Source organism: Stegodyphus dumicola, chromosome 8, assembly GCF_044657685.1.
Source record: "Stegodyphus dumicola isolate Sdum_Otavi_A_Nest chromosome 8, ASM4465768v1".
NCBI lineage: Eukaryota > Metazoa > Arthropoda > Arachnida > Araneae > Eresidae > Stegodyphus > Stegodyphus dumicola.
Genome location: NC_140775.1, coordinates 56,999,059 through 57,025,955, shown reverse-complemented (window position 1 = coordinate 57,025,955; position 26,897 = coordinate 56,999,059). Strand labels below are relative to the sequence as shown.

General features: G+C 30.6%; 1 protein-coding gene across 2 annotated transcripts in view; it reads right to left on the bottom strand.

Moving 5' to 3' along the window:
* Nucleotides 1-2,853: 2,853 nt before the first annotated feature.
* LOC118197059 (DNA damage-binding protein 2-like) overlaps nucleotides 2,854-26,897 on the bottom strand; it is a 60,092-nt gene continuing 36,048 nt past the window's right edge. For both annotated transcript variants that reach the window (XM_085821874.1, XM_035368535.2), the window contains exons 7-9: nucleotides 20,161-20,313; nucleotides 17,893-17,938; nucleotides 2,854-10,065 (exon numbers count right to left, since the gene is read on the bottom strand). In XM_085821874.1, coding sequence (XP_085678000.1) covers nucleotides 9,974-10,065; nucleotides 17,893-17,938; nucleotides 20,161-20,313 — 291 coding nt within the window. In that variant the 3' untranslated portion in view covers nucleotides 2,854-9,973. The remainder of the gene's footprint in view (nucleotides 10,066-17,892; nucleotides 17,939-20,160; nucleotides 20,314-26,897) is intronic.

Here is a 26,897-nt window from a genome sequence, read left to right as displayed (position 1 = left end):
TTTAAAACTATGAATTCGTTTTCAGGGAGGGGGAACATATGATAGTTATAGAAAATGCATCTTATTTTTGTGTAACCTGCAGTGAGTATTTGGAAAAATGGATGGGCCATATGAAAGAATTCAAGTGCTAGAACACCTAAGTACCTCAGCTTTGAGAGCATTCTTCCATTCATTGGCCCAAAGGGGTGTTAACGGAGAAGTGCTAATAGTCTCGAAACAGCATTTTGCATCAAGTAACTATAAACAGCTGTATCACATTTCAGACTGTTGCTACCAAATATTATTATCGCTATGCATTACATTTAAAGAAATTAAATAATAAAAAATCTGCATGACTATAATTATATTTCTCGCACTGAAAAAACAAAGATACCTAGAGCCATCAAATTTTGAATAACATACTCCTCCACTCGAATATGGACATATGTTATGCTCGTTGAAATAAAAGTGTGGTAAAAAAAATCATGTTTTATTTCTTCTTTTGCATTATAATAACTTTGTATTTGGAGAACAGAAAAAAAATCAACTTAATTATATTGATATTTTAAAATATGCTGATGAAATGTGGTTGCAGTGTCTAAATATTTGGAATTTTGATGTGCTGAAAATATTTAAACGTTTATTGCAATACCCGAATTGCTTTTCAGAATAGTTTACATGCAGATAGATTAACTTTGTTGCTACGTTTCACATGGCTGTAGAATTTTTAATGAATTTGATTTTTTGTTTTAACTTTGAATTTCTACTGTTAATTTTTTCACAGTTTTTGATCATTTAATTTATTAGATAAAAACACCAAAACCTGATAATTTATTTCCTGATGAACAGGCTGACTATATGGAATTTACTTCATTCGTAATGTGAATATAAGCTAATTTCCATTGGAAATTCTTTCACAAAAGCATCCAATAATCAATTGATAGTTAAGAACAATATTTTCAGGTTTTTACAATAGTAGCAATGTAGACATTATGTATTCAGATATTATAAAGGTGACAAGTAATATCGTAAGTGGAGTAGATCAAAAATGAAACAAATTTCATTCTGTCAACAATAGTATAAATTTAAAATCTTCATTTTCAGTGATTTATTTGGATATATGGTCTAACAAGTAACATTCAAGATATTTACTATTTTTTAACTTTGTCAAATCTAAGAACTCAGCTAGACGAGAGACAAACATCAGGCGTTTACTTTCATATAAACTATATACACCATGTCCACCAAACGTCCTTGTTTTTTTTCAACTGCTGCTCATAGACAATTACTTCCAAATAAAAAAACATTTGAAATTATGCAAAAGTCCTTGTTCTGGAGTTTTTAGTTAAAAAACTAGTTTTGTAAAATTTGGGAAATCTAGCTTCTTATGTTATATCTAGAAAGTCTCACACCCGTACGACAAAAATCGATCCAGATTAATTTTAAAATTTAACTTTTTGTGTTTTTGGCTTGCTGTGGCAGTTCAATAAAAAAAGAAAAGAATAATACCTGGTTGTCTTTTATCCTTTAAATGTTATTCAATGATATTCTTTAGTGATTTACTCTTGTCTTTAATTTCCAATTTTGTTACACTTGGTATGCTGAAAGAATTTTCATACAATTAATTTATAAGTTTTCAAAAGCTAAAAATACTTTATTAATATTCTAATGAATTTATACCACTGCAAAATCATATAAAAATTCCTTATACTAGAAACGTACATAATATATGATAATGACACGAGTTAACTATGTGCCAACTGAAGTCTGGCATTGTTTTCTAGAACACTAGTGCTAAATAAGATAATCTTTTTGAAAATAATTTATATGCAATATTGGTACTTTTCTTGAGTGTCAGCATAGCAACTATCATCACTTAATTTAAATGAGTGCAGCCGGACCAGGGGAGCTAGAATTTACGAAGCACCGAGCAGCAAAATTTAGAGATACAAAACTTTTAGAATTTAGGAAGGCACTGGCCAGCAGGATTTAAGACTTGTAAAGCTTGTACTAGCCACAGAAAGCCCAGCACTGTCCTTTTCCTAAAATAGGTATTTCATTTTTATGTGCAATATAAATGAAAGCATTTTGCTCTTCAGTTTTATGTACTATCCCTAAATATGATTACGAATTCTAAATTTAAATATATCTATCAAGTTTTTGTTGGATGGGGTTCAAACCCTTTGTATTTTATTTTTTATATTAAATATTAACTTTTCTCAAATATAATTATAGAGATTAGAAAAATATTTAAAAAGTGAAGATTTCATAATGAAAAAAGGGAGGTTTTCAAATTTAAAAATATTGATTGATACATGAATAATTACATCATTCAAAACATACATCCAAGACCAGTGGTTGTGAAAACGAGGGCCAAGTAAAATTTTTTGTTGTCATAATGTTTATTCATTTAAATAAAATAATAGCAATATTTACTTAGGATGATAGTTTTGCTATCTATGTATTCAATTAAAACTTTATGTGGAAAGAATATTACTATATCTATATCAGGTAATTAAATTCATGATCAATTAAAGTCATTACATTATTGATTTAAGGCAGCTTAAAAATTATGTATTAATTAGAAAGTACATTATAATCGCTTGAATTGTTTAACATACTGAGACGTCTTCTATCAAATGTGAGAAGAATGTGTAAAGGCAGATATTTAGATCAAAGGAAAGAAACTTCATAAAAGAAGAAATGCTAAGAAAAGTTATGCTTTCCAGCTTTCTTTGATACAAAATAACCTGCCCTTTGTATTCTTCTTTCTTGATAAAGAACAGCATTTGACAGCTTGAGACTTCTGCAGCGATCAGAATTGTATATAGTAAACTGTTGCTGTTTTAACATAAAACTAAAGAATGCACCATATTCCATGAGGGAAAAAAATTCTTTTATTTTAAACAATAATAAAAAAAATAACTAAGATAATACAGAGATGAACAGTACTATGATAACACACATCCTTTCATAATGGCATGTTAAAATATTTAACATTTATTTAAACAAAGCTTATCTATGTATTTTACATAAACATGTGCTCTTCTGGTTAAAAAGCATTTATCATCTCAATCTACACTGAAAATGGCCTTTCAATTAAAATTTAATTTAAAGTTAACACTATCAGAAACTGCACAGTAACTTTGGGATTTTAAAAATTATCATTGTATTAATTTATCAGAGTTTAAAAAAAAAAAAAAAACTGTAGAGGAAGAATTTTTTTTTCTTTTTCTTTTTTTTTAAATTCAAGACATGTTTGTCCAGTCTAATTACATATTGAAGTATCCCATTGAAAAGCCATTACAAAAATGTCAAAATCATCATTACTTAGCAAAATTTCAGAGAAAAGTTTACTCATAAAACTCATTGACACCAACTAGACATCAGAAATTATTTTTGAGTAAGTTTTTTTAAGAATTATTATGATCAATTAGAAAGAATAATGGAAACGCCTAAAGACTAAAGACTATTTAAATAACAGTAATTCAAATATCAAATATACATAGACTTGTGATGCCAATAATAATTTAAACAATCAACTCTTGCAGTTTCCAAAATATTAATATAAATTATATTACTACTTACATAAATTAAAAAAAGAAAAACATACATGTGGTTGCAATCAACACATTACTATGGAAACTAAAAGTATCATTCAATTTTATTTTATGATAGAGGTAAAATAAAAGACTTCGAAATTCTGAAATGAAGATATAATGTAGTAGAAATGTTAATAAAGCTTATTACAAAATATTATTAGCAAGTACCCAATTTTAAAGGCCTCACAGTTTACACTGTTACGTATAATTATTATAATTTCAAAGCTATAGGAAAATTCTGCTATATAAAAATAGCAAAAGCTTCAGTTTTCTAAGAAATATATAAACAGATATCATTCTTTAAAAATCCATCTTTCTGATACAAGCTCAATTTTCAACGAACATGATAATGAAAACTAAGGTATTTAATACCAGATAGACAGATAGAATAATTTATGAATGAATATTTCCATGAAAACTTTGGCAATATTCAGATTATTTTTTCTACAGATTCAGTAATGTCTCATTAGACATGAGAACAAAGCTAAATACAATTGAACTCAATATCAAGTATTATATTTTACTTTCATAAATTTTTATAACAAAAAAAGGTTTAAAATAATAACTAAAATGCATTAATACTGAGTTTTTAAGAAAATTCTTAGCCTTCAGCAAACATCATTGAAAAGAAGAAAGAGAGAGTTTTTTTTTTTTTTTAAATTTAAATTTTCTTTTTGCTTCTGTAGAAAAAATAATGCCCTTACTGTGACTTATCAATATTTTTACAACCTATTTCTACATATGTATCTGACTAGCTGCATAGAACTCAAAAATGAAAACAGAATATGTGAAATTTCCAGATAATTATATTTTTGATAATATTAGTTAACAAGGAAAATAAACATTTAAACAAACACTGAGTAAGAAAAACAAGTATTAAAACATTTGTGAATTATAAAACACTGATATGAAATATGAACATCAGCATAAATTATCAGATTTAATAAAACATTATCAATAACACAATTTTTAATAATTTACAGTCAAATACCATACCATTTAATTAATTTACAAAATGAACATAATTATTGCTGTTACAGCAATAGCTCTGATGTTTAAAAATAGGGGGGGGGGATACACAAATGAAACAGTATTTGTTTTAAATCAAAATACATTTGTGCATGCTCATATTCACTCCCAGGGTTTTGTAGAAAAGTAGATGTAATTATATTTGACTAAATGGCACTTTAATCTGAAAACAGATATTTTTTGGCGTATAACAATGTGGTAATAATGTAGTGGTACGTTACACCAGATATATTGTAAACAAGTTGACCAGAATTTGTTCCGAATTCATGAGCCTTGTCATGTGAAATTTCTTAACAATTTTTAATTTAATATTTAAACTCAGATATCTTTACAAAGAATCATTGCATCACCCTCTTCCCATGCATACTTTTCGGATGTAAATGGTAGCACATTGACCTAACTGATTCAAACCCTGATGAGTATCCAGTTCATTTTTCATGTTTCTCACTCTGGGGGGGGGGGGAAGTTGTTGTCTCTATAGTGGTGTCTAAACTAAAATACAATGAATGATAATTCAATACCACCTGAATTTGATTGACTGTATGCCATTTGTCTTCTCAGTCCCCTAGTGAAGAATATGGAATTATTGCATTCTCCCATGCAAGTTTTAAATGTATGAATTAGTAAGATGCTCAACCAGCAACTGGAAGATCTGCTATTTAGATTCCAGCGAAGGCATAATTGATTTTTCACATTTCTGTCTCTCTTAAAAAAACTAATGTCTCCATAGCATGCATTTTCTCTATGCATTATATTAATACATGCAGAAGAAAATAAAAATTGTTCATTGTTTCAGTTTAAAAAGTTGATTTCTCTCAGGATATATCTATCTCCATTTCCACACAAACATTATGTAACAAATTATTTATGAATTAAAATTTTGTTGTAACAACTTGTAGTAAAGGAAGGGGATAATCTGCTTCCAGAAAAGATCAAAAAGTATTAAATAACAGCAAGTCTGATATATAGCAAAATATATTATTAGAACATTTTTGTAATTTTTCTTGTTTTGCTTTTACCCACTTTGCTTCTTCCAGTTCAAATATGGATATAATGCTTATAAATTAGCAGCAGTGAACATGCCATTTGGAACTGGAAATGCATACCAGGATTTGTTTTATACAGATAAAAAAGTGTACCCTGAGGTTCATCACAACTGCATGAAGTGTATTATACAGCCAAGAAAGTGTACCCTCACTGAGATTCATCACAACTGCATGAAGTGCAATGTTCAAGAATGGATATGTAAGACAAAGGACTCCTAAAAGTTTCGGTGGGAAATGTGGAGCCACCATTAGGACTAGATCTCGCATCCTGCAATATCTATGTGTCAGACTTATGAGAAAGGAACTTGCAATGCAGCAGTGTCAATTCAATGAGGAACTCAAAATTATTTTCTGAACAAGGTATAAAGATACTTATGCTACACTGCAGTAAATGCTTAAATAATTTCAGTAATTGCATGTATACTTTTATGTAAATGGTAGTATACATATATGTAAATAAAAAAAAAAAAACCTTATACGTTCATTCCTTCATTTAAGTGCAGCTAATAGTTTGACTAACATTCATATAATGCTTATTAATTATGTATTAATTGTTTGTATTATTTTGTACATGTTAGACCTTCTCATTAAATTTTTTTCATAATTTCCAACAATAAAATTTTCATTATTCTAAGTCCTAAAATGCTAGTGCATTTTAGAATGGACATTAGCTAATTCTAAGTCCTAAAATTTTTCATGTAAATCCTAAAACATGAATTTTAGTGATTCTCATCATTTACCTCATGAATTTTACTATTTTCACCTATGGTAAAATTATTGTCAACTACTGGCAAAATAAATATTTCTCAAGATATCAATAGTGTATCTACAACCGACTGAACAGTTTAATTTCTTTTAGAAAATACAGTCAAACCTCCTTAGTTACTATCCAGGTCACATGGATAGTAAGATAGAATCAGATTTTTTTTTTGTTGTTGTTGTTGAAGACAAATTTCTATTTCATTTATTTCCACATAACATATACAAGTTATTGATTATCAATCAGTTCACATTTAAACTCATACTGCAAACATAATTATTTGTTCACCAAAAGGTAATCCTTTTTATCCAAAATTTCTCTCCGGACTGCAATACGTACACATGTGCGGCCCTTTAGAAACTCCTCAAATCAGTTAGCACCTATCAATCAAGATGACAAGCAGAGGTGACCTGCCTATTATATTCCCATTACCTGGCCAAAGGCGGAAAAGAAATTCTTTCAGGTTTTATCAGATTCTTGGTCGATTTTTTAAAAGGAGAATTGAAACTGTGTTTCTGAAAAAACTTTGCAATACTAAGCCAAAAATATGAACATACTGTGAATTCCCTTTAAAGTGAAAAAACGGCATTAGAATACCAAAAGAATTTGGAAACCAAGAATTTTCAAAGAATAACTGGATTTGTTAATTCAAAGAAAGACATGAGCTGTCTTTAAACATGCTTGAATGCCATGTTACAGTCACCAGTGACAGACGCTATACTTTCCATTTGGACCGCATCAGTCATTGGCACCTGACAGCATACTTTTTGTTTAGGCTATGTTAGTCACAGTTGACTGACAATATACAATTTCAAAAATATTATAATGCTCTGTTGAATTCTTCACAGATCTCTGGATGGCAAACATATTTGTTAAATCGGATATTGTGAGTTAAACAGAAAGGAAAACAAAACAGGCTTGGTGATGGATGTGTTAAAAAAGCATGTAAAGAATCATCATGGACGTAGGGCTTCTGTACAGTGAACAGTGAAAAAAACTATATTCTGAGAGGATGGTTATAATTTAGATGACATGAGGTTATTTTTTCACCTTCCATCAGTACAGATACTTTTTTGCAATCAAAAATACTGCAAAGCAATGATAAATCTACTGTTAGATATAAACATGACTGATACCAATAAACGATATTCTCTTACTGATGGCAAATATTTGATGCCTAGATGCTTTAAAAATATTAATTTGACACACTTTACTGTTGCACATAGAGCTAATTATGAAAGAAGAAAGTTTTCCGTACTCTGAATAGAAGCAATAAAATAATTTGAACAATTTTCTTAATGAGAAGGAAAGTCACTATTATTGCTAATAAATGTATTACTTGTACTGAAATGAAAGGATTGAAAGTAAGTGAGTTGCTGTCATACCTTAAAGTCACATCACTTCTGCAGCCTCCACCTGAAAAAATTATCCTGAATTGATAGTGCCCCTTTCAAAAGCTTTTGATCAAGGATTTTATCAAAGCTATTGATGACAACTACAATTTTTGCTCTTTGATTCTTGATGCCATTCATTGCATTTCAAGATTTTAAGTGCTATCTTAACAGTTTATTGAAAATTGCTTCAACAGACTTTTTTAAAAATACTATGCAGCAGACGCTACTGATCAGATTGGTATATAGCAGTGGTCTTTAGACTGCATCCTGCGGAATAATATGAAACAGATCTCTTTTTATGAGTAAAATTATAATGAAATTATATGATTTGCTATGAATTATAATGATTTGCTTTTCAGTTCCCATATAAAAGGTGCATTTTTGCTGCTTTATTAACAATATTTTTCATGATGATCGAGGTTTTAGAAGAAGAGTAAAAGTACAATGTTATGGGTTCCTTGACTTCATAAAGTTTTAAAAAGATGCAGAGGATAATCTTCCATTTGCACAGATTTTGAAGGAAGAAGCCATATATTGAATAATCATATAAATATATGACAATTCCTACCTCATTCAGAGATACAGCTGCGTTCGGTTTAAGCAAAGCAATAATTGCCAAAATCGCAGCAGACCCCAAAGCTATTGGGGCTGACAATGATAACGAAGCTTCCAAAAGTAACTGAGAGAAAATTTCTAAAAACGCGACAATCAAAAAGGATGTTTTGGAGAGTTTGGAAATCATTAAAAAATATGTATTATTAAAAAATTAAATTGAAAACAAATTACCATCAGTTATTTCATAAATAATAAACATCAATTCCAATTTTTTTTTTTTCTTTTCCAGTAACATGACATATATGTTATTTTATTTCTTCATACAAATGCCAAAACATATTTTAATACTTGCTGAAAATGTTTATTCATAATTTATTTATTTTAATATTTTTGTCACCTGTATTCAAAGAGGCATTTTCTTACAATTCCAAATAACATGTAATTCTTAACAATAGGTCCTTTTTATTCCCCTTGATTCTAAAGGGCGATCACTAAATGACATTTGACTACATATACAGTTAAACATCCCTTTATCAGATACTCATAAGACCAAGGTCTTTTATCTATTGAGTACACTGTCTCTTATTTCTAAAGGGCGATCACTAAATGACATTTGACTACATATACAGTTAAACATCCATTTATCAGATACTCATAAGACCAAGGTCTTTTATCTATTGAGTACACTGTCTCTTATTTCAGGCCCAAGGATTCAGGAACTTGAAGGTAATGAGAAGTGTTCCCTAAAATGAGTGTCCATTAATGAGAGTTCATTTGTAAAGTATTTGTTAAAATTCAGTTTGATGGTCTTTTTACTAGATGCAACTGACTAGAGGATTTAAGTGTGCTTTTATTTTTTTCTTAATTATTTTTTAAAATTAACATAATAAAACAATACGTGTTTAATGTGCTTAAAAATCCCAGAATGGACTATCCTATCATAAAAGTATAATGCCATAATCATAACAGTAAGCCATATTTAAGTTTTAAAATGAAATTAATATATTCATTTATAAGACTGTTCAATAAATCAACAAGCAACACTGATACAATACTTTGCAAATATGTAATGCTGTACAAAATAAACAATGAAAGTATAAAGGTAGTCAGGTAGTCAACAAGCAAATAATTTGAAAAGATAAAAATATTCCTGAGTAGCCTAACTACAATCAACAAGTTACAGAGCATTAAGATACAAACATAAAAATCTCCCTGAGAAGATCAACAGCACCAAACCAATAAATACTTATGTAAAATTACATTTGTACTTTTGATAAATACATGAATTAAAAGTACACTACATAACAACACAAGCAAACACATCAAGCTCATTAAAGAAAATGAAGACAAAAGCTGCACATCCCACCGAAATGCTAAATATACTGATTTCAAGGAATGAAGAAAACTGTAATAATAACATACATAGTCACATCCAAATACTAGAATGTACTCAATCTTTTGTGGAATTACCCTGAGTATTTCAATTTTTTATTAGATCATTTGGCAGCAAGATAAAATGCAGTATTAAAATAAATATTTCAAAAATAGCATTGCCATTGTTTGATCGTTTGCCCCAAAACATTTTGGTGCTTTTCTATGTGTCTGTATTCATTTTGTAGCTAAAAGTTGACTATCTTGTTTATGCACAGCACTTGATCCCTTTATCGTATTCTCATCTTTCATGAATACCACATTACAGCCTTGAAGAAAAGAAAAAAATATTATCATATAATACATGAGGAATATGATCATAAAATAACATTAAAAAGTTTTTAATGCACAGTATACTTAATTTTATTATTTCCAATGATTAATATACTATAAGTTTTATCATTTATATATTTCATTTGAATTAGATAATTACAATTGAAATAAAAGAATGTTAATTTAAAATTTCAAATTAGGCAAGATTCAATTTTAGATAGTTAACTAGAAAATTTTATCTTTATCTAGCATAGTTTAAACTTTTGTACAATTTAGTTTCTTTGCTTATTGATAACGAATTGAGATCTTTCAATTTCTGAAACCTCTCTTCACCCTTATCCTACATTAGCTTTAGCATATCCATAACTTCAATCAAAATTAAATTTTTACCACAGATGGAGTTATTCATTTGGGAATCCATAGACAAATTTATGTTTTTCTGCCACTAGCATTATTTATTTAGAAATTCGTATGCAAAGCAATACAGTCTGAGGAAGTAACAAAATACTTAATAAATTTATCATGGACTCAACATTATAAATAGAATTTTTAAAACTTTAATTTTTGAATAAAAATTTAGTAAAATATGATAAACTACTAGACATTAGGCATATTAAATTTTTCTGGCTGGGCTATCTACAATTCAGATTGTATTACACAAGGTCTAAAGCAATGCTGTATTATCTTTCGTGTACCTTTTACTTTTGAATGACAAGCATCACACCATACAGTGCTGTCTAGTAATACATAAAATGAGTTATTACATCTAACTCTACAGTGTAAGAATGTAAGAAGAAAAAAAAAGACAATTACATACTTTTAAAGGCTCATCTATTTGCACTTTAAAGAAAGCAACATACAAAAATGCATGAATGCATACTAATTACAATTTATATATCATTTGACATAAATCAACAGCAAAAAGCATGGTTACAAAACTTTCTGTTACATATAAAGAATAATATGCATATTCAAATTATTCCACATACATTAGTGTTAATCCACATGCCTCACCTACTAGGGCTTTGGAATAGCATAGGTTAAAACTGAAGACAAATGCCTTCACTTGAATATCCAGTATTTAGGTCTATAAAACTGAGTACATAATGAGCTGTTGGAATACGCAAATCATCTCAAATATCAGATGGCATGCTGTTTCGCTGATCAGTATTATGAGATGGTAAAATTTTATGGCAAATTCAATCATAATGCCAGAGAAGCATCTAAGCAACATGTTCAAGATTTTCCATCCAATTTCCATCTAACTCCAAAAATCACTTCCAAAATAATGTGCAGCTCAAAACAAACTAGAATCGGAGTACTAAAAAATACATTTAAATTATAATGTACTTATAACTGCAAAGTTCGCCTGCAGATGATTCCAGCATCACATCATAGCAAACACAATGTTTGTGCATAAGAATTAATCTCTTCCTGGCCATCATGTTACTTGGCTGTTGTTAACCCAATAGCCGCTGGTGTAGCGTTGACGCAACGGTCAAAATAAATGCGTATATAAACATAACTACCTAAGATATTTTATACCAGCAGATGATTTTGTGTAGGGAATATTATGAAGATTTTTTCTGTAAAAAAATATTTGCCTTCAACAATCATTTTGTTTATAATAATTAATCTCATACTTTAAGCAAAATTTTCGAATGGGTATTTTTGCTGAAAATATTTAACGAAAGAATCACCGACTTTATGAGTGATCTATTTTTAGTCAAGATCACCATTTATCAGAACATTACGTCAGCCAGATGTTTATATTTGTGTTGGGAAGGAAGGAAAAAAGGGTGTTGTGCTGACGCAACGTCAGCAGGAAACGAATAGTTAGTCTCCTTTTACACTCATTCCTTTCGATGTTCTGTTTCATGTTCTAGTTGTTTAAAAATGCCTAGAACGAGGTATCTTACATTAGAAGAAACCCTTCAAAGATTTTTTGATGAAGAAACAGATGATGATAATGTTAATAATGACCAGAATGAAACTGATATTGTTGTTGTTCCCCCAGAAATTGCAGAATCTAGTGACGAAGAAGAAAGGAATGGCAATGTTTTAAATAATGATAATGGTATTTTACAAAATGATACTGCTGGGGAAGTTGAAATTCACATAAGAAGTAAGTTTCAGCCTTCTAAAAGCAGTTATAGTCATACTAAAAAGTTTAAAAAGCAGAAGACTGAGATCTAGAAGTGGATAAAAAAAGGAAATGTTAGTTATGTCTCAGGAAGAACATGAAGAAAGAGATAGAAAAGAAATTATAAAAGACAAAACACAAGGTAAAACTAGTGCACAGATTTTCGATTTGGTTTAGACATTTACGCTCTTCTCGTTGAACAAACAAATATATACTGATAAATTCAGGGGAAAAAAATGGCATAGAATTTATTTTATCTGAGATTTTATCTATCTTTTGATAAGGACATTTCTGTTCCTGTTGTACGAGAATCAATATCACGTTTGCAGTACAGGAATATGAAGTAGAATTTGCATTTGACAATAGTCAAATTGACAATACTGATAAATTATATGAGGTTAGACCGTATCTAAACTTACTAAATATCACCACTTTTTACTACTGGAAACATAAAGTCTCTTTTAGATTTCACACGCGAGAATGCATTATTCCTTTTGCAAACTCTTATTGAGAGTGTAGAATCAGCCAGAAATAGGTCAGCAACAGGAAGACCTAGTAAATTCAGCATTCAAAAAACATTGAATGGAGATGGTAGACATTTTATCGCAAAGTCCGTTGATAATAAAAGACTTTTTTGTAAAGGGTACCATAGCCAGACTGTTTATAGATGCAAAGTATGTAATGTAGCTTTAAATCATGATTGTAATCAAGCTTTTCATGCTTGAAGCTTTCAATTGAAATAATCTGTATTTGTAAAAGAAATACAATGTATATTTTAATATTAAATTAATTACAAGTAAAGTGATTTGTAGATTTATAAAACGTTATACAGCTAAAAAGTAATCCTGCGCTCCACTCAAAAGAAACATCACACGAGTACAATCCTACTCACTTAAACGTTCGTAGTCTTATTCCGCTGACGTTGCGCGAACGCAACACTTGCGTTTTCCACAGGTAAGAGCATTTTTTTAAAATTTTCAATGTAAATTTATGTTATAAATGCTTAATTTAATATTTGTTATTATTTTCATGAGAAAAGAAACATTCCTTGTAGTTTTGGCGGTTAATGGGTTAATGTTTTACACTTAAATCTAGATCAGAATTAATCTCTGATAACTACAGGCTGCATAATTATAGCAGTAGTGGCAAAAATGCGTATTTCTAATTTGTATTTCATGGAATAAGTTATAACAACCATTGATGGCAATCACTAAAATGATTATCTCTGGCATGTGATGTTTCCATCAATAGCACCAATCAAAGCATCATCTTTATGATGATAAAATGTCTCTCCTTTTTTGAAATTCTTTTTCATCCTTGCGATGACCAAGTTGGGAGCACTGAGTATGATACATTGGTTAAATTATGGATGAATTATACAGGATGTCAACAGCAGTTTTTTATCATAAATGAAATTGCCAATGCAGATTGGAAGTGCTCTATTTTCTTTATTGTCACAAGCCCATTTATAAACAGAATATTTAGGAAATTGCTCCTACTTAAGGCAATCCCCAATTCAAACACCAGAGGGACTGATCTAGATGCCAAATCAACATTTCCAAAAATAATGGAGTGGTACAAGTTCAATGGTCACTTACGGCATGCTGGTGAATGGGTCCTAAACTGCATTGCAGAACTGTGATTAGCAAAGTACTACCGTTGCAGACAATAACTAGACTGAAGAAATCAATGCTTACAGAAACAACAGTGGCTAAGAACAAAGCTCTATTATGAAACAAACATGAAATTACCAGAAGCATGAAAAGCTGATGATCATGGCAGCAATCTCTACTATACAAGTTAATCATTTAATGAGGAAATATTATGTTTTCATTGTAATGACATGAATCTTAAAACTGCCGAATGTCACAGAATCATATTTTATGACAACTATAACGTAATGATTCAGAGAGTAGGGCACAAAAGTTTTGCTAGGTAAATATTAAAAAATAATCTTTGTTTCTTTATTTTGACAATGCAGTGATTTTTACTTGTGATAAAGTTCCTATGGTATTTATTTATTTAGATAAAACACAGTAGATGATCATGAATTAGTTTTTCCCTTAATTAGACAAACAGCACATTTGACTGAAGGAAGCCAAAAGTGTGTATGGTTCAATCATCTCCGATCTTATATCATAATGATTAGCTTAAGAAGATAACACATAGTTCACACACATTTTGGTTTGTGAAAGATAAACTATTTGGAGAAAACACTATCTTCAAAGTGTTGAAAGTTTTTATTTTACTAAAATTCTAAAATTTCGATACTGGTGAATTTCATTGCACAGACTCAGCATTTTCATCCAGCATTGTCTTTGGCTCATTTCCATGTCGGGTGGCCTGAAGTAAATAATTATTTGCAATCAAAGTTTAGCAGATGAGTCATTTGTCAGAAAAATGTTTCAGTTCCTCCAGTTAAGCAGATCTCTAGTCCTGCTCTTGAACAACTATAGGAAGACATTCATACTGATCATCAATGCCTGGATAAATACTGCATGCTATTATTGATGACTGATGCAAAACAAAGTATCTAGAAGTGATATTTAATGTTATCTTTTAAATAAACTGTTATTAGTACTTTACAGCTTCTTTTAGTTTAACTGATCAAGAAGCTTAGTACATTAAAATGGTACTGCCTTCTGTTATGTTGAAGCTACTTTATTTTGAATTATATTATATACATAAATGCACTACTATTATATACATAAATGTATACAATAGTAGTGCATTTATGTATATAGTGCATTATATACATAAATGCACTCTAAATCTCCACTGAAAAGTTAAAGAGGGAATATTTGCCAAAAGATTAACAACATTTCTGTTCAGTTTTTATAATAATTTTTAGCTGTTATCATCAGCAATTAACAAGTTTTATCATCAATTCTGTATTTGATAAAATCTATTTTAGGACACAAGGCAAATTCTTGATAGTCAAAGAAATGTTCAAGCAGGTTTTGATATTTAAAGCAAGGGAATCAGTTTGAATCTATTTAAAGCAAGGGAATCTTAGCAAGTAAAGGAACTTTACTTGCTGCTGGAAACCTTTTTGATTTAGTAGAAAACATAAAATTCAGATTTAAAAATTCCTTAGAGTATCTGAATTCAGTATATATACTGAATTAGCCACCACAATGAAAATATATGAATCTCTTGCATCATTTGTTTGGAAATACTCATTTTTTTTTTTTTTTCATGTCAATGTGTCATATAGGGATCAAATGCTTCCCTTTCTAATCTGCCAGTACTTTTTCCCAGGGGGTTATACACAAATATCAGTATACAGCTGTCATTCTAACCTTTCATTGTCTTCATAGCATAAAGACCAGCAGCCTTCAGGTACATCACTAACATAAAAGTCAACTAGATTTACTTGTAAGCCCTTATGGTTGAATTTGAAAACTTACAGACACTGATGACTTTCATTTTTGAAGTGAGAAGAAATCGTTGCAATATATTTAAATAATAATGAGCTTATAAAGGGAATGCTGGTTCAGAGAGGACATCAAATCATGGTGAGTGCACTCTTTATACATGGCAATCAATCTCTTCTAGACCATTGCACTGTCAACTTGATTGCTATTTATAAATTTTAATCATTTTAATCTAGTATCAGAACTAATCTGTAATAATTAGAGTCAACATAGTTATAATACCCAGCTTATGCTGAAAGGGAATAAAAAGAACATGCATAGATTAACACCTCAAGATATATCATTAAATTTCACAGAATTTCATATAAACTAGGTTTATGTCAAAGCAATACATTCTGTAAGCATTTAATATTTGACGAGGTATAACCAGGGCTATGGAGTCGGAATTGAAGTTGGGCAGATTTTGGGATAAAAGGAGTTAGAGCTGGAGTCGCTAAAAACTTGTCGACTCCGACTGCAGTTTTTGTTGGACAGTTTTAATTTTGAAGTGAATTGAAAAAAACATTAATGACAAACTGAGTTATTATTTTTATTTATGAAGTATATACATTAATAAATAGTTATTTTCTATTTATTGACATATTAATAAATATATATATAAGGGTGGAGGATGGATGTGATATTTGCCATTAGTGATTAAACTGATTCATTTAGTTACAAATCTCACTGGTAAATTTAGGTAAGTAGCAATAGCAATAAGAACTCCCAAAATTGATGCCATTCTAAGGAAGCGAGCAGGAAAAGGAGCAATTATTGATCAAGCAACGCAATGAGGAAGTACATATTTGATGACATAGAGATTTTTAGAATTAAGAACTTTTTTAAAAGGTGTAGATAATCCTCATGGTTCACTAAAAGAAAGACTGTGGAATGATCTTTCAGAATTGGAAACTCTTCTTTCTACACTGTATATAGAAAAAAAAAAAAAAAAAAAAAAACCTTCAATCTGAAGAATTAACAGGAGGCGAGAATGGAAGAATGTGATGTTTGTTCTCTCTGAAATTAAGGGTTTATTGCAGAAGGAATCATTTCTTCAATGAAGAAAAGAGAAACTAGTTTGCTAGACAATGAGATCCTGCTGGGTTCAATATATGTAGATCCAAAACACTGAATTTTGTTGAATGATGAACTAATTAAGAAGGCAAAGAAAGCTATCTATGAACTTTCAATAAGAATGAAATTATTTTCAGAACAATTGGAATATTCAAATCAGGAAGTCAAATTGCAGATATTGCAACTGAGTCTCTATGATCCTCTTTCAGTGATGAATTAGATTTTGAGAAATATTTTTGGATAATATTGAAAAGGCTAAGGCAAAGCTAGTGAAAATAAAGAACCAAGAGCCTTTAGTTATAAATTTTTTAAAATTCAAACAAGATTTCTACATGGTCTTTGAAGAAATAGAGAAATATGATTGCTCTTGCAAGACACCTCTTTTAGAACTTATAAAAATATATCCTGAAAGAAGTAACCCTAACAGTAATAGCTCTTTCTCCTACTCAAGTCAGTGTGGAAAGACTCTTCTCAGCTCTGAAGTTTATCAAATCAGATCTATGGTCCTCCAACAAAGATCTTGCAGAAGCTATACTGTTTCTTAGAAATAACTAATGCCAGTTTTTCCATTTCATAATAAATGCTAAATAATATAAATAATTTACTATGCCATCATTTTTTCTGTAGCATCTACTACTTCTTTTATATTAAAAAATATGCTGTAACCTATGTGTATATGTTTACATATATATATATATATATATATGAGGGAGTCAAAGTCGAAGTGTTTAAAATTCCAGGTGTCAGAGGCGGTCATTTTCCCTACCGACTCCACAGCCCTGGATATAACTAGTAATTCTTCCACACTAGTACTATTTTGAATCTTAATTCACACTAATTACACAGTACTGCATAACTCTGCAACTGCTTGCTTTCTTGTATTCACTTTATTGTAGAGTTAGGTATGTTAGCTTCACTAATTTTTCATAGGAAGCTGGAATCACTTTTATTCAGGCATATCAACTAAAATACTAATCATTCCAAAATAAAAAAAAAATGTGCATAGATTTTCCTTTGGACCCTATACTGAGCTATAACTACCATAAAAATTAAAATACCAATATCACTGAAAATGCACTTAAATGTTTAAATATTTTAACTGTGTTTTGTTTAATTTCTTACATTAGATTACATTTCATTCTGGAATTAACAATTCTTTAATTAAAAGAATAAAACTATTATATACTAACTTGATCCTAATGCCAAACATTCTCCTGTTATATTAAAAGCATTCAACTAAAAAGAAATATAAATATACATAAATATTAGGTACATCATACAACATAAATATGTAGTCAAATTTTATTAATTAAAAGTTTTAAAATAAGCATTCTTAAACAATACAGGAAATTATCACGTGAAAAGACTAACATTTTTAATAGTAAATATGATAGAAAATTTCATCAATACTTTAAAGACTATCATGATTCTCAACTCCAACACTGGTAACAAAATATCTATTAAATTATGTTAATATAATTTCCTTGGTTTTTCAAATATGAATTATCTAAAAAAGCATAAGGAATAAATATGAATATATTATTTATTAAGACAAAAAAAGAGGAGAGAAAAACACTTTTAAATTTAAAAAGGGGGAAGAAGTCTTCCCAATATTAAAAATATAAATATACTTAACCCTTTGACGCATGGTGGTCGAGCCTTGAAACCACCAATTTTCAAATTTTTTTTCTTCTCTTCCTTCCGAAATTTTTGAGTGAAAATCAATTGATTACTGATCTTTTACCTCTAAATAACACAAAATGACTGCAGAATCATACACGTTTTAGGTCTTAGTACTTCAAATTGGATGCCTTTTAAAATTAGTTTTCAATGAGACAAAATAACTTCCTTTTATTAATATAAACAACTTTAAATTTCAAAAGTTATTCATCGCACATCATGATTTCTATCATAAACAATAAAAAATAGCAATGATTAAACTGCATATATAAAAAAAATCCTCTATTATATGTATGGCATTTGCTTTGTGGCTTCAGGGTGCGACCACCACACCACTACAGCATTGTGTTACAATGCTCTAGAAGCTCGGTGGTCGCGCCTTGAAACCACAGCTCTTCACAATGGCGTTTGCTTGCTTCTCAAATAAGAATGTTTATTTTTACCTTCTCAAATAAGAATGTTTATTTATAACAGGAAGATATCATGGATATAGATAAGGGGTTTTGAAATCAGAGAGTTATTTTACTAAACAATACATGCACCTGACCAGTAAAAAGGTCTTTCTTTTCCAGAGACCTTTTCTTTTCTCTGACCTCAACACACTTGCTCCCCAAGCTAGTATTGTGATTTTATAAATTATTTCCTGTGGTTTAAATTTAATGTAAATATACTTTGCAGTACTTAAAAATAGAAATCGCATAAAGTTTTATTTAAATTAAAAATATTTTCTGAATAATTTGAGACGAAATATGAATAAAATAAGTATGAATGGGAAACGAATGATCCGTACCAAAGCCAAAAAGACCAAGCCCACCCCCATTAACATAAAAATACCATAAATTTCATGTGCCAGATGAAAAAAAACTAAATAATGCTGGACATGTACCGGTGAAATTTAGATCCAATCAGTGTACAAGGAAGAAACATCATAGAAGAAGATACATGTGCGAAACGTGCAATGTGGGTCTATGCATGTACCAAAAAGACAAAACATGCTTTGAACAGTATCACAAAAAAATATTTGTTCTTTTAAATAAAAAAGAAAAACACTGAGTCTTTTTTTTATCTTTATTTTACTGAGTTTTTTAATCCATGTAGCGAAACGTCCTTATTATGTAGGTACTTTCACTGCTATCGAAAAATTACATAAATGTTCATTTTTTAATTTTTTCTGACGATTTACTTTGTAAAATAATGTAAATATATATATATATATTATATATTATGCAATTCTTACATGCATTTTGTTTTAAATTCGTAAATTTCGTCTTTATTGGAAACGCGCACAGAGAAAGGTAAGTTTTTTTTTTCTACTTACCTCGGTAAGTTTCAAAGTCCTAGACGCACGGTGGTTTCACAGTGCGACCACCACCCACAGAACAATGGGCAAGAGTAGATTTTTTTAAATTCATATATTATTTGTCTCAAGGATCATAATATTCAATTACTAGAGCTTTTAGTTAAAAAAATTATAAAAATAATATCACGCGCGTCAAAGGGTTAATGGCAGGTATAACTCCTGTCTTTTATTAGCTCTTTCATTATTAAAATAGTTAAACATATAAAACTGTACCCATTCAAAGCAAAATAAAAGCAATAAATTTATAAAATAAAAGCTGAAATTTAAAACCTAAAACTGAAAATAATAACTGGTCAAATTTAAAGATTAAAAAATTATGTTTTGCAATAATAAAGAGAGAAATTGATTAAATTAAGTTAAATACTAACTGTAAGCAGGAAAATATCATCAAATGAAAACTAAAATAATAAATACTTACTGATATAATATTTTCAGTTGGCGAATTCTTCCTATATAACAGTTCACCAGAATTACCATCATAAAAATCAATAGTTCTTCTATCCGCAGATAAAAAGTTCTCATCTGGGTATCGTCCAACGATAATTATATCTTCAATGGGATGCCACGCTGCCTATAAAAATAAAAGCTTTTCTATTTAAAAAAATATGGTTCTAAATAAGATATCAGTTTGTAGATACTGAATACCTGATGCGTGACTATCCACAGATAATGTGAAAATGGTCGTGTGAAACTGTCATTAATGCACAGTCACACGTTCTTTCAGATAGTATATTAAACACTTTGTAAATCTATGATACCATTAGCTTGGGACTTTGTTCATGTAATTTAACGCCTAGTTCACATACATCAACACTCCACTGTGGCTATAACTATCCATCTAAAAGCTTGTTTATACATATCAAAACCTTATCATGGTCATAATCATTACTTTATTTTCCCTTTTATGCACTCTCCTGGCTGCTCTCGAGTCACTATAATAAAAACCCGGACAGTCTTTTTTATTCCCGAGTTATTCCAAATCAAGCGATATATCACTCTTTGCTCAGTTCTTCTTTTTTTATTTTTTAAATTCCTTACATGTGCAATTCCCACAATATATTAATAGTTGAAAATGAGCATAATTTTTATTGGATTTTTTAAAGTTTTACATACAACCATATTTATTTTGGATCAATTAAATTTTTACAATTTTAAAAGTTTCTGGAATTTGAAAAATTTGAGTAACTATTTGTCATAACAACATGATGCAAGAAATAATTTATTTATTCTAAATATCATGAACTATTAAGAGTGCTCATTAGGAACTTTAACCTAAATATGATTTTAAATGATATAACTTTAATATAATTTTTTTGTTTTTAAAAATACCCTGTGTTTACAGCGAAATTTTTCTAAAAGGCAAATATGCCAGAAGCTGTAATTTTTTAACGAATACTAAAGAATTAATTTTATTACTTATAGCAACTATGTTCATATTATTAATCCATATTTACTTCATTGCTTTAAAATCTTCACCTCTGATCTTGCAGAAAAGGTAAGTTCTGTCCAGTGACGTACGTACCCATAGCCTTTTTTTTAACCCAAGATAGTCCCTGAGTTTACTAACCTTCAAGGTAAACATAAAAAATTCTACAAAACATCGAAACAATATATTCATAAATAAAGTGAAATGTTATATCTGTATGTTGAAATAAAACTTTAATTTCAACATTCTAAAACATTTTTATACTCGTTTCACTGTTAACAAAATTGTCAGCATTACTTGTACACATAATCTCAAGTGTATATTAAGTATTAATTTTAATTGAATATTTTGGATTTTGAAGTTAATCATTTTGGATATTAACTGGCATGTGTTAATTTAAATATATAAATAAATAAGTAAATAAACTTATTTACATTTAGCAATTAAAACTAGAATTTTGAGGGCCATTTCATCAGCAGAAATCTGAATGGTATGTGAACTCTTTACTGCAACAGGGGCTGGCGATGGTTTCAATGGCATTTTTTATTTTCAGGCTAGTTTTATGCATCAGTCTTAATTCTCATACGAGACTTTCTTTTCTTTCTTTCTTTCTTTTTTTTTTTTTTTTTTTGTGTGTGTGTGTGTGTGTCTGTTATCAGTTTCAGGATGAATAACAGTGATGATATTGCAAGTTTATAACTATATTTCTTGAAAACTCATATAATGGAAGCAGTATTTTCTCTATGTTATCTATTAATGGCCATTATTGCTGTAATCAAATTAATACTTTGATTTGCTTATTTACCTTGTTATTGAGTTTTTCCATAAATTCTGGAGAGCATTAGTTTTCTGGATGTATTTATATTCAATTTCATCTAATTCAGAGACAATGCAAAATGTCCAAGCCTTTTGAGTCAAAACAGAAAGCAATTTCTTTGTAAGCATAAAAAGAATCAAACGGAATTATCACCGGGCTGCAGGTTTATGATAAGTATCCAGCAAAGCAGCCTTCTGAAAAGACAGTTTATAAGGTGCTTCTAAGAGGAAAATGCAGTTTGAATTGGTCCAGACTTTAGTACTCTCATCATAAATAAATAATTTAATTCCATAGCTGTGCTATAAATCGCACAGATTCATGAGTATTAACAACTTCGGTGTTATATGCAACAGCTTAAATTTTAATTCTATTTATATTAAAATTTCCATTAAGTTCAAATTAATGTAATTGTTAGTACACTTAGAGAAAATATATTCTCTGTTGCAATTCAACATATTTTAAGATCTTACTTATGGAAATATTTGTCTAGAATTTCATCACTATTCTAAGAGAATGAATTACAGTACAAAGTCTTTAATCCGGACGTCCTTAATCCGGAATTATCTATAATCCGGACCTCAAAGCTACAAACTTTCTGCGCATGCGTATATGCGCTTACGCATGTGCATAATACGTTTACGCATGCGCGTTTAATGTATAACAGACGGTATAAGCTAGGCTACAATTATCTAATTATCTATTTCAGCTAATGTTGCAGATTGCATTGTTCCTTAATCTTCTAACTGGATCCGTCTTATTATTTTTTGCAGACTGTTAGCGCAATTTTATAAAAAGTAAGATTTAACTTTCGATTATGTCAAAGAGTTTCCGTTTCTGGAGCTGCCAAAGGATCTACAAAGCGAAAGCATGTTTCGATGTACTGCTTCCGATAGTGAAGAAAGTAACAGATAGGTTATTGAAAACGGAAAAATTTCGATTCACAAGTTAGTCGGTATTCTCGACACAGCAATTACAGGACTTGAAAAGTGGAACTGAACAAGACATTATGTCTGTTTCTAGAATTAAAGAGAAAGTATTAGCACACAAAATGTAGCAACTTAAACAACTTACATTGAAAGAAATGTTTAATAAAGTAATCAAATAAATATTGAGCTTTTTTTTTTTTTTTTTTTTTTTTTTTTTGTAAATTTTGATACTCTTTAGATCATAATTGCTCTTTATTTCATAAATTACAGTTTCATAGTTTTAATTTTATTTAGTATTAATTTTATAATTTCTGCATGACATCTTACCAGATTTAAATTGATGATCTATAATGCGGAAAAAAACCTAATCCGGAATCGCCGAAGTCCTGACGAGTCCGGACTAAAGACTTTATACTGTACTATGCAATTTTAAGGCATACTGTACATTTAAATAAAAGAGATCAGCAATTCAATTTATGAAGAGTTCAAATTATAGACTGGATACAGTTTACAGATTCTAAACATACTGTGATAAGGTCACATGAAAGAAGAGACTGAAGATTAATATGGACAAGGATGTCGCGTGAGAATAAGCTGAAAATTATTATTTTTTAACTTACAAACTCGTTTTCAAAAGTTGTTAAAATAGTCTTTATTAAAATAATTAAATCGTTGGCAATGTTAAAAACGCAAGCTCGAGAGCCACGAATTGCTCTCGCACATAAAATGTATAGAATTTGATTTTTGAAATAGATAGGTTTTTCTCTGCAGAATTGTATTTAGCCATTTTTTTTTTAATATTCAATAAATTTTATTATGCTGTGTTTTGTTTTCAACCTGATGTCACAACCCAGGGTTTGCATATTGGTTTCGGCCACTACACCTCAGCAGTAAATATTAAAAGTTGGTGGCAGCTTTTAATTGGGATTTTTTAATTTAGGGATTGTTCCTGAGAGTAAATTTAGGAACAGACTTTTTCGCCTGTGAACAGTCAAGACTTTCTTCTCTTCAAAAACGATCTAATTTTGCGTGCAAGGACAGTTCGCGTGGTGAAGCCTCTTCAGTGACAAGTGACAATGTGTCAGAAGGGAACGCCGGAGGAAGCGTGATCTAGTGCCGCAAAATTGGTGAGTACCATTTTTGTGATTTTGGAGAGGTTATGCCAGTTATTCGAGACTAGGCTTATTTTGGATATAGAGCACGAAAAGTTTGCCTCTTAATTAGCATTTTTTTTATATACGCTTTGTTTGTAGGCATAGGTATTATCATTAAGTGTTGTAAGGCAATTTGTGTTCAGAATTGTTAGAGAATTATTCAGTTTTGGAGAGATAGACCTGTTGTTGTTTTAGTGTTATTGTATTTAGGGGTAGGTTATTTTTCTTTGATTTTCCATAATGGGTGAGTTTATGAGGAAATTTACTAAAGCTGTGCTATTGGAGTTAGCGGAGGAGTTTGAAACAAATGTATCTCAGACAAATAGAGTAAGAGAAATTAGGCAGGGTATTCTAAATGCCGAGGACTATGAAGAAGAAGCTGCGAAAGAATACGCGGCAAGAATTTGGGCTGCGGCTGAGCAGAGAAAAGCAGAAGAAATAGCCGAGCAAGAGAGAGCAGAGCGGGAACGTGAACAAAAGAGAGCAGAACGGGAATGTGAACAAGAGAGAGCAGAATGGGAACGTGAACAAGAGAGAGCAGAACGGGAACAAGAGAGAGCGGAACGGGAGCGAGTTTTTTAATTGGAAAGGTTAAAACTGATGAATGTGGTTCAGACTAATAGCCTAGCTTCCACGGTTTTGAAAGTTGAACAATCTAGAGAAAAAAAGGTTAATTTGAAAGATCTAGTACCGCGTTTTGAACCAAGTAATATAGATATTTCATTATTCTTTATGCTATTTGAGAAACAAGCTCAAAAAGACAACGTTAATGAGATTGATTGGGTCTCGCAATTAATTCCTTTATTACCTTACGATGTAGCCCAGTTAATAGTGAAAGAACCAGCAGATAAAGGAGATGATTATCAGCATGTTAAGAAATTACTCATGCAGAAATTCAAGCTTAGTTCTTGGGCACTAAAAACAAAATTTGAAGAACATTCTCGAAAAAACGGAATGCTATGGGTGGATTTAGTGTATGAATTGAGAGTGTATTTAGAGAATTGGTTGGATTCAGTAGAAGTTCAAGATTTTGAAAGTCTTAAGGAACTTATGCTCACTGAGCAAATTAAGCGGCAAGTCCCTCTAGAAATAAGAGAGCACTACTTAGACAATTGGGAAGAACTTAAAACAGCTTCCATTTTAGCAGAGAAATGCGACAAGTATGAGGCTTTGCGAAGAGATACGAGGAAGTTAGAACAGAGAGCGGGGTTAAAGAAACCATTTGAGAAAGATAGAGAGCAGTATGTAAATTCTAACTGTAATTATAATCAGAAAAGTAGTGGAAATCAGAGGAGCATACAAAGTGGAGGCTCCTAAAAAAAAAAGCAAGTTTTCAATGAAGCAGGTTTCGAGAAACAGCGGAAAATAAGGTGTTACCAATGTGGAAAGGACGGACATATCCGACCTAACTGTCCTTCGCTGGAAAAGAATAAAGCTAATCTGGTGAATAATCTAGGAACGGAGAGTTTAGGAAAATGTTTTGAGCCGTATTTCAAGAAAGCAGTAATTAATGGGATAGAGAGAGAATATCTGAGAGATACTGGAGCTGGTATAGATCTGTGTAATAGTACTTGGATTAATACTAGTGACTTATTAGGGAAAACTGTATGGGTGAAACAGCCTTTGGACACAGAGTGTAAATGTTTACCTTTGGCAAAAGTCACCATTGAAGGTGATTTTGGTGTGGTCACCACAAAGGCGGCGGTTACTCTGGTAGAGTTTTAGGAAATGAAACTGCACAGTTGATTGAGGAAATTTGAGAACGACCGATTCTCTTGAATGCTGTGGAGACTCGTAGTCAGTAGTCAGGCGCATGCGTGCAGGAGTTTAGAGAGAGCGAGTGCAAAAGACTTAAGATTCCAGATCGGAAGAAAAGAAAGAGATAGAAAATGAAAGAGCCGTCAATAATGAGCATTCGGAAGAAAGGAAGTTAACCAGTAATACAGAGGAGGCAATTAAAATTGCAGACATCAGTTTAGAAGAAAGGTCTATCCTTGCAGATGTTTCGCCAGCAGAATTCTTGGAAGCACAAAAAACTTGTGCTAGTTTAGCGACCCTGTGGAAGAAAGGGGAAAGTGAAAATGAAAAAGAGTTTATAATAGTCAAGGAAAGACTATTCAGAGTGGCAGGTTCTAAAAAAGGGGAAGATAAGTGTCAGCTGTGTGTGCCTCTCGTTTTTAGGAAAGGGATCTTGAAGTTATGCCACGAGGAAATCTCTGGTCATTTAGGGGTAACAAAAACCCAAGGATAGAGTTTTGACACACTATTTCTGGCCTAATTGCTACCAGGAAATTGAGAAATTTGTGAGGATGTGCGATATTTGTCAGCGTGTAGGTCACAATAAGGATAAAAAGAAAGCCCCTATGAAGATTGTGCCTGTTATATCAGAAATGTTTAGCAGATTAAATACTGATGCAGTAGGACCTCTGATCCCTAGTTCGCATGAAAATAAATACTTAATTACGTCTATTTGTGTTGCTTCCAAATATCCAGATCCCATTCCTGTAGAGAATTTAAACTCTAAATGTGTGATTCAAGCCTTGATACAAATCTTTTCTAGATCAGGTTACCCTAAGGAAATTCAGTGTGATTTGGGTAGATCATTTACCAGTGAACTTACATCTGAGTTTTTTAGCAAGTTCAGAATTAAGGTGTATCATTCTTCTGTGTGTCACCCTCAAAGCAATTATATTGAAAGGTTGCATTCCACCTTGAAAAGGGTATTGAAGGCTTTGTGCTTGGAAAGCGGGAAGGACTGGGAAGAATGTTTGCCATGTGCTTTGTTCGCCCTCAGAACTGTTAGCCATGAGAGCACAGGTTTTAGTCCCTGCG